General features: G+C 44.6%; 2 protein-coding genes and 1 pseudogene across 2 annotated transcripts; 2 read left to right on the forward strand and 1 right to left on the reverse strand.

The window, feature by feature from the left end:
• The first annotated feature begins 2403 nt into the window (after positions 1–2403).
• On the forward strand, positions 2404–2607 carry LOC144494492 (U2 spliceosomal RNA; annotated as a pseudogene).
• A 2928-nt stretch (positions 2608–5535) lies between these two features.
• LOC144494190 (histone H2B 1.1-like) lies at positions 5536–5960 on the forward strand. The gene has a single exon (XM_078213793.1). The coding sequence runs from the start codon at positions 5566–5568 to the stop codon at positions 5941–5943; it is 378 nt and encodes a 125-aa protein (XP_078069919.1). The 5' UTR covers positions 5536–5565; the 3' UTR covers positions 5944–5960.
• Positions 5961–8036: 2076 nt separating this feature from the next.
• LOC144494191 (histone H3) lies at positions 8037–8447 on the reverse strand. Its single transcript, XM_078213794.1, has one exon. The coding sequence runs from the start codon at positions 8445–8447 to the stop codon at positions 8037–8039; it is 411 nt and encodes a 136-aa protein (XP_078069920.1).
• Between the last annotated feature and the right edge of the window lie 843 nt (positions 8448–9290).

Below are 9290 nucleotides of genomic sequence, written 5' to 3' on the forward strand. Positions count from 1 at the left end.
TTCTGCTGGAACCAACTCTCACAGGTTTTACCAGACACAGTTTGATTCCCAGTCATGCATGCTTTACAAATACTAAGCGATACACAGAGGCACAAAATCCATGTATTCACATATAATATGCAAAAACGGTGAGTGCAGAGTGATGCAAGTCATTCAGAGTACACAGCGAGGAGAAATCATAGAGTGAACACTCTATTTCACAATCCTTAAGAACAATTGTCAAACAAAAGGATTTCTACACAAGAATGAAAAGAAAACGTGCAGATTACATCAAACTGATGGATACAGAAAGAAAACAACGCATTATTGTGACAGAGAAGAAAGAGCAACACCCACTTGCAGAAAGATAAAGTCTAAAACCGGGAATCCCATAAAAAGTTCAGAGAACAAGATTTACTACAGTTAACAATACTCAAACTGGAGACTGTTTAGCAAAGGCTTACTAAATTGGTATTTGGGTTAAGGGTGCTCTATGATGAGAGATTGAGTAAATTAGGATTGTATTCTCTAGAATTTAGTCTCTTGAGAAACAAGTATATGGGACAGCAGTTGGAAAATGCAAGGAGCAAGAGAGGGGGAAAAAAAATCACCCTTTCTCAATTCAGATTAAAGATAGTGAAAAATAGACATATCCACACTCCAGAGACAGAGAAGCAGTTTGAAAACCCTCAGTCAATTATCAGCATAAAATTCTTACAGAATATTGATACAATTGTAATGAAGTAACTAACAGATAGAGAATAAAATCCAGACTCACATTATCAGAAGCAGACAGGTGCGGAGTTAAAATAAAAATAATATGTTATGAAATGGTGCAGAATAACACCAAAAATAATAAATCAGCATTTGACAGGTACAGAGTACACGCAAAAAAAGGTGAGATAGACAGTAACACATATATCAGATTGTGACAGGTTCAGAAAGAACCCATATAAACTTACCAGAATATAAAATGTATAGATAAATGTTTTTTCATCCGTACCAGAAACTGCCATATATGAAGTAAAACAATCATTTACATGGTTGTAACTGACAGGCACTGAGGCAAATCTGGATTCAATCATTAGAAACTGACGTGCAGCGTATAATTTTAAAATAACAGATAAGACACTCACAGGCTGACAATAATGCTACATTTACCAGCCTCGAAGTAAGATATATCAACGCTTGATAAAAGCATATTACTGTGGATGCTAGAATCTGAAACCAAAAGAGAAAATGCTAGAAAATCTCAGCAGGTCTGGCAGCATCTGTAAGGAGAGAAAAGAGCTGACGTTTTGAGTCTCAATGACCCTTTGTCAAAGCTTTGCCCTCATGGCAGACTGGTGCAGAAGGTGAAGCCGTATGGGATCAGAGGTGAGCTGGCTACGTGGATACAAAACTGGCTCGGTTAGAAAAGATAGAGAGTAGCAGTGGAAGGGTGCATTTCTGAATGGAGGGTGGTGACAAGTGGCGTTCCTCAGGGATCAGTGCTGGGACCTTTGCTGTTTGTAATATACATAAATGATTTGGAGGAAAATGTAACTGGATTGATTAGTAAGTTTGCAGATGACACAAAGGTTGGTGGATTTGCAGATAGTGATGAGGACCATCAGAGGGTACAGCAGGATATAGATCAGTTGGAGACTTGGGCTGAGAGGTGGCAGATGGAATTTAATCCGGACAAATGTGAAGTAATGGATTTTGGAAGGTCTAATACAAATAGGAAATACACAGTAAATGGCAGAACCCTTAAGAGTATTGATAGGCAAAGGGAACTAGGTGTACAGGTACACAGGTCACTGAAAGTGGCAATGCAGGTGGAGAAGGTAGTCAAGAAGGCATACGGCATGCTTGCCTTCATCGGCCGGGGTATTGAGTTTAAAAATTGGCAAGTTATGTTGCAGCTTTATAGAACCTTAGTTAGGCCGCATTTGGAATATAGTGTTTAATTCTGGTCGCCACACTACCAGAAGGACGTGGAGGCTTTGGAGAGGGTACAAAAAATATTTACCTGGATATTGCCTGGTATGGAGGACATCAGCTATGAGGAGAGGTTGGAGAAACTTGGTTTGTTCTCACTGGAACGACAGAGGTTGACGGGTGACCTGATAGAAGTCTACAAAATTATGAAAGGCATGGACAGAGTGGATAGTCAGAAGCTTTTTCCCAGGGTGGAAGAGTCAATTACATGGGGGCACAGCTTTAAGGTGCGAAGGACAAGGTTTAAAGGAGATGTATGAAGCAGATTTTTTACACAAAGGGTATGGGTGCCTGGAACTCGTTGCTGTGGGAGGTAGTGGAAACAGATACGATAGCGACTTTGAAGGGGCGTCTTGACAAATACATGAATAGGATGGGAATAGAGGAATATGGTCCCCGGAAAGGTAGGGGGTTTTAATTAAGTCAGGCAGCATGTTGGTGATCGCTTCTCGGCCTTTTGGCTAAGATCAAGTGTAGTATGGATTGGATGCTGCACTTGGTTGAGGTCATTAGGTTACATTGAAGCTTCATATGTTTCATATGAAGCAATTTTTAAAAGCGGTATCTCGGCCTTTTGGCTAAGGTGCAAGTGAGCTCAAGTCTTGGAGGAGGTATTGCTTTCCCTCCTCCAATCAGCTTGGCTCATGTAGATCAGGCCCAGGACAGGGTAAATGGTCGCTTGCCCTGTCTTGCCAGCCTGGATCGGAAATGTCTCAACTTGTTGAGACTCTGAATTGGACTTGATTTGATTGAATTGGAAAAGTATAAAAAGAAGCATGTTGGTGCAGGCTTGGAGGGCCGAAGGGCCTGTTCCTCCGCTGTTTTTTTTTGTTCTTTGTTCCTTTTTTGATTCTAAGTGGTATTTCTTTCGACACCAACCAAGTAAACGAACTCAAATTAACTTAGGGACAAAGTAAAAGGGGCGGCTCCCCAAAAGGAAGGGGGGAACAGCCCGAACCAAAAACAAAGTCGAAAGGAAACTTGAAACGTCAAACCAAAAGGTGATTATCGGGGTCGATAATACACCCCAGCCCCTGCGGCGCCCAGCGGTCGCGGAAGGCGTCAACCGCGCCCGTGGATTGATTCTAAGTGGTACAGGTTAAAATCCCCATTGAGACATCTGAATATGATTAACAAAAGAAAGGATCAGTTTCTCATCACAATGAGGCCAGGTACAAACTTATAGGCAAAGACACATTGAATACCAAATATGTACAGATACAGACATAATCCATACTCTGTAATAAAAATAAAAATAAAAATCTCCCCAGTACAGATTAGAAACCTCACAATCTGAGAAATATCAATAATTCGTAGGTAAAACACAAAAACACAAGTGAAATTCCACTCTCACATACCTGAAACCCACAGATACTGAGTGGAACAACAATCAATGAACCAGAAAGTGATAAGTATTGGAACCATGATAATTTCCTTCATCAGAAACTGTTAGAAACAAAACTGAAATAACATACTTGCATACATGTTAACAGAATCAAATTGACACACACTGCCACAATTAACAAAGTCTGGCAGCTACTGAGAAGAACCCACATCTTTCATGCACTGATAGGAACAGAGCAAAAAAAAACACGATTTGCAGCAACCAATATATTCATTCCAAAATACCCAGATATAGAACCATAGAATCTCTATAGTGCAGGAAGAGCCTGCACTGACCCTCTGAGCATCCCATGCTGATTCTTCCCTCTACACTATCCCCATGCATTTACTATTGTTAATTTACCTAACTTGCCAACCTTTTGACACTAAGAGACAATTTAGCATGGCCAATCCACTTAACACACACGTCTTTGAACACTAAGGGTTTTTCTAGCATGGCCAACCCATCTAATTTGCCCATCTTTGCACACTACGGATCAACTTATCATGGTCAATCCACCTAAGCTGCACATATTTGGAATATGGGAGGAATGCAGAACATCTGGAGGAAACCCATGGAAAAAACAGACTTAATAATGAACTCTACATGTCAGAAGGATTATGGAATAGCATCAATGGTAAAAATGAAACATAAAGTGTCTAATACAGAATAAAAAAGACATGCTGGTTCGCTGTATTGGTTATACTAAACTCTACCTCAGTGTACACGAACAGGTGTCCGAATGTGGTGAGGAGGGGATTTTCCAGGTAAATTCATTGCAGTGCCTACTTGTGACAATGATAAATAAACTTTATATATACACGAAGAACAGAATGATGGCAGAGTTCCGTTTTCAGAGAGGTTTCTGTCATTGTTCTGATATCTGTGTCAGGTGGGGGACTTGTAGCTGCTGCTCATCAAACTTTATAACCCCAAAACATTCACAACAATGTTCACATGAGCCGTAGTTTCATCATATAATCTCAGCGCGGGGGGTGGGGGGGGGGGGGGGGAGGAGGTTGGCGGTGGAGGGCTGCAGAATGGTCAGCAACGCTGCCTCAACTCCAGGAACCTGACTTCAATTCTAGCCTCGGGAGACTGTGCGTGTACGGTTTGCACGTTCCCCCCGTGTCCATGTGGGTTTCCTCTCGGTGATCTGGATTCTCCCCAACACTCCAAAGGTGCGCAGGTTAGGTGGATTCACCATATTAAATTACCTCGTATTGTCCAAGTATGTGTAGGTTTGGTGGATTTCCCATGGTAAATGTGTGGGGTTGCGGGATGAGGTGGAGGGAGGGTCTTAGGTGGGATGCTCTTAAGGGTGGCATGGTGGCATAATGGTTAGCATTACTGCCCCACAACACCACGGAGCCGGGTTCAATTCCGACCTCAGGTCACTGTCTGTGCATAGTTTACATGTTCTGCCCGTGGCAGCGTAGGTTTCCCCCGGGTGCTCCAGTTTCCACCCGCAGTTCAATGATGTGCAGGTTAGGTTGTTTTGCCGTGCTAAATTGTCCCTTACTGTCAGGGCGACCAGCAGGGTAAATATGTGGGGTTTTAGGGTTAGGGCCTGGGTGGGATTGTTGTCGGTGCAGGCTCGATGGGCCGAATGATCTCCTTCTGCACTTCAGGGATTGTATGATTCTTCGTCAGTATAGAAGCAGGCCATTCGGCCCATCGTGTAGCAGTTACTATCTGGAAGATCATCTTATCCAGACCTCTATCTCCGTAAGTATTTACCCCGCTAATACCTAACCTATATTTGTTGGGACACGAAGAAGCAATTTAGCATGATCAATCAATTTAACCTTCACATCTGTGGAATGTGGGAGAAAACCGGAGCACCCGGAATAAATCAACGCAGACACGGGGAGAACATGCAAACACCAGTTTAACCGGCAGAGAGAGTGCGCTGGTGCCCTCTTTTTAGGTCAGCAGCCAGGGAGAGTGAACGAGTCAGGGAATTGTTTGAATAAGAAAACGGCAACGGAAGTGGAGAATGTGACAGCGGAGAGAATTTACGGATGTGAGGAGCAATAACTGTGATTGGTTATCTGAACTAACTAATTAAATAAGCAGAAAACGGCGCATCAATGGTTAAGCCAATGGTGAACACGTCTTTCGCCTATCCTTCATTTGCATAGTTGTCTGGGTTAGGCTATAAAAAGAGGAGTACTGACTGAATTTCAGTTATTCTGTGTCTGTAGTCTGCATACATTATGCCTGAAGAAAAGAAACTCCAAACTGCCAAGAAGGGCGCCAAAAAGGCGCAGAAGAAGCCGGTAATGAAAAGCGGTAAGAGGAAGAGGAGGTCTAGAAAGGAGAGTTATGGCATCTACATCTACAAAGTGATGAAGCAGGTTCACCCCGACACCGGCATCTCCTCCAAAGCCATGAGCATCATGAACTCGTTTGTTAGTGATATCTTCGAGCGCATCGCGGGTGAGGCATCCCGCCTGGCCCATTACAACAAGCGCAGCACCATCAGCTCCCGGGAGATCCAGACCGCCGTGCGCCTGCTGCTGCCCGGGGAACTGGCCAAGCACGCCGTGTCGGAGGGGACAAAGGCGGTGACCAAATACACCAGCTCCAAGTAAAACTGTCCAACGGCACTGAAAAAATACAACAAAACGGCTCTTTTAAGAGCCACCCACAACTTCTGTGAGAAAGCTATGCTATTATAATATTAGAAGTTATTTAATTCAGATTGTATTTTTCATTAGCCCTTCAATCAGAAAGTTCTGAATAGTAGAGAGTACTCGCATGTTTGGTTATGAGTCTGTTAACCTGAGCGCCCTGTAGGGCGGTCAGGGGGTCACAACACGGGAGACGGTACTAGAATATTGTTTTATAATAGTCCAATTTATAAGTCCAAAGAAATGAGACCCCCCCCCCCCGCCGCCAGGAAAGCGGGTTTCAAAAAAGACCGAGACTAAACATGGATTGGCCATGCTACATTACCCTAGCTAATCCCCCTGACACTAGGGGCAAATACATGGGGTTTCAAGGATCAGGCCTGGGTGTGATTGTGGTCGGTGCAGACTCGATGGGCCGAATGGCCTCCTTCTGCTCTATGGATTCTAGGAATCTATGGATTCTAAACCCAAATGGATCCCGGTTTGTAAAGGCGAATCTGAGACTTGTGATAAACTAGGATCCAGTAAAATAATGGACGCTAATTTCTAAACATTCAGTTGGCCGTGTTAACTATTCATAGAATTTCAGGGTGAAAGCATTTCCTTCTTCCTGACATATATCGGCGTTTGATACATTTTCACATTTGGCGTTAACTTTTCTATTATTGCCCTGTCCTCGTTAAACAGACACACAATCATGAACTAGAGGAAGAGAGAATGTTAAAATCCCACATTAAAGCTGGTTGATTATTTTATTTATTTCTTGCTTTACACATTGGCGGGATTTTAAATGTGAAAAACCAGCGGTTAGGATTTGAAAATGTGGCTCCTGACTTTCCGCCCTCTGATTTTCTGTTTTCCATTCAGAATTCCCGCTTCTTGTCAGTTAGAGAAATCCCGCACAAAAGCAGGAACTGACCGATAAAGGGAATTTTTAGATTAGGAAGAGAAATTGAATGCATTCCAATCTTGAACTGATATCTGAATTACGTCTCACATTTTTTATAATTCCTATTCGACTTTTTTAAAAAGTTGGCGCTTATTTAAAATGAATCGGTTGGAATCTGAGAATTTGGCGCCCTTACTTTTCGCCCTCAGCACCGTGGCCTTCCCCGATTGGTGCTTTAAACAGATATCTGATTGGGCATTGTGGAGAAGGTGTGATGAGGTTTTCCCCATAGCCAATCAGCAATGTGTGCACCGCCATCCCTCCCCAGGCTACAAGATAAGTGAATCTGGGCGGCATTCGCCCTGAATGTGTCGCATTCTCTGTCAAAGCCTTTGTGAGATTGTCACAATGTCTGGAAGAGGAAAGACCGGCGGGAAAGCTCGGACCAAACCCAATCTCGCTCCTCCGTGGGGCCGTGTTCATAGAATCCTGAGAAAGGGCAACTGCGTGTGGCTGCTGGGGCCCCGGTCTACTGGCTGCTGTACTCGGGTATCTGACGGCTGAAATCCTGGAGCTGGCCGGCAACGCGGCCCGGGACCATAAATCAGCATCCCCAGATACCTCCATATGGCCGTGCGCAACGATGAGGAGCTCAACAAGTTGTTGGGAAAGGTGACCATCGCTCAGGGCGGGATGCTACCTATTTTCCAGGACGTGCTGTTGCCCAAAAAAGCCTCTGCGGCATCGAAGACCAAGTGAAGCGACCACTCTGAAATCTAATAACCCAAATGCTCTTTTCAGAGCCACACACTTTCTCTGGAAAGAGCGACCAAATCGCCATCCGACTGGTGGCGTATTTGTGAGAATTCCTCGCCAATATGAGCTGGATTGAGAAGCTACCACTTTATCTGAGGGCCGGTTACTGTGAGGGACTTGATGCTTGTACAAGGAATCACCGAGTTGAATTAAACTCAGATCAGTTTAAATAACATACTGCCACACAACTAATAACGTACCACACAGAGGTGACATCACTAGGTGAAAGGAATTAAATGAAAGAAAGCACGCTGTGCCACCGATGTATAATCTATGCTGTAGCTCTTTTCCTGACAGACTTGGTGGCTCTTAAAAGAGCCTTTGTTGGATTGGGGGTTGAGGTGGGTTTCTAAGCGCGTTCCCCGCGGATGCGGCGGGCCAGCTGGATGTCTTTAGGCATAATGGTGACTCGCTTAGCGTGGATGGCGCACAGGTTGGTGTCCTCAAAGAGCCCCACCAGGTAAGCCTCACTGGCCTCCTGCAGGGCCATGACAGCCGAGCTCTGGAAGCGCAGGTCGGTCTTGAAGTCCTGAGCGATCTCCCGCACCAGGCGCTGGAAGGGCAGCTTGCGGATCAGCAGCTCGGTGGATTTCTGGTAGCGGCGGATCTCCCGCAGAGCCACAGTGCCGGGCCGGTAGCGGTGAGGCTTCTTCACTCCGCCCGTGGCTGGAGCGCTCTTGCGGGCAGCTTTGGTCGCCAGCTGCTTGCGGGGAGCTTTCCCTCCGGTGGACTTGCGCGCTGTCTGCTTGGTTCTGGCCATGATCTGTAATTGTGTGGGACACAAAGGCTCTGTGAGTGTTTATATACCTTCTAGTCACCGCCCTCTGCTCCTGACTGGATGCTGCCCCATCCCGTGGACAAGGTTGAAAAGAGCGATTGGGCAGCGAGGATTTCAGGGTCCTGATTGGTGACATTGTAACTGACAATTCTTCAATTTAAAATGCCCGCCAATGTTTGAGTGACAAGAAACGGAACTTTGAAAAGAGCCTTTGTTGGACTTTGAAGTGAATTGTCTCATTTTTAAAAATCGCAAAAAATCTCAATGTTTGCTCACTGCCTTCGCACCAGGAATAACTTCAGATTCATTTCGTGATAGACCTATAGCAAGCTGGGATAAAACTCCAAGTCATATGCGGAAAACGGAGTGTCACACAAACTTCATGTGTGTTCGGGATTGTTTATATCAAAGCCGAGTAGGTGTTCAGGGGCAACCGGGCCTCTTCACTTTTCTAATGCATTGAAGCGGAGTGGGTGGCGGGGGTATCGGCGGGATCTTCTGCGCTGTTTTTGTAAACCGTTTATGACCAAATTCATAATATTGATTTTGGCTTTCTACTTTCTGAAGACAGATTAAATCGATGGAATACACATAGAAACTAGAAGCAAGAATAGGCCATTCGGCCCTTCGAGCCTTCTCCGCCATTCATTTTGAACATGGCTAATCATCGAATTCAATATCCAGATTCCCCCTTCCCCACATATCCCTTCATCCCTTTAGCCCCAAGAGCTATATCTATTTTTTTCTTGAAATCTCATAACGTTTTGGCCTCAACTGCATTCTGTGATAGTGAATTCCAAACATTCACCACCCTCTGGGCGATGA

The sequence above is a fragment of the Mustelus asterias genome, chromosome 5 (assembly GCF_964213995.1).
Source record: "Mustelus asterias chromosome 5, sMusAst1.hap1.1, whole genome shotgun sequence".
Classification (NCBI taxonomy): domain Eukaryota; kingdom Metazoa; phylum Chordata; class Chondrichthyes; order Carcharhiniformes; family Triakidae; genus Mustelus; species Mustelus asterias.

What these genes read in the sequence shown, in the direction of transcription:
- LOC144494190 (XM_078213793.1), top strand. Translation starts at nt 5,566, where the DNA reads ATGCCTGAAGAAAAGAAACTCCAAACTGCCAAGAAGGGCGCCAAAAAG.
- LOC144494191 (XM_078213794.1), bottom strand. Translation starts at nt 8,447, where the DNA reads ATGGCCAGAACCAAGCAGACAGCGCGCAAGTCCACCGGAGGGAAAGCT.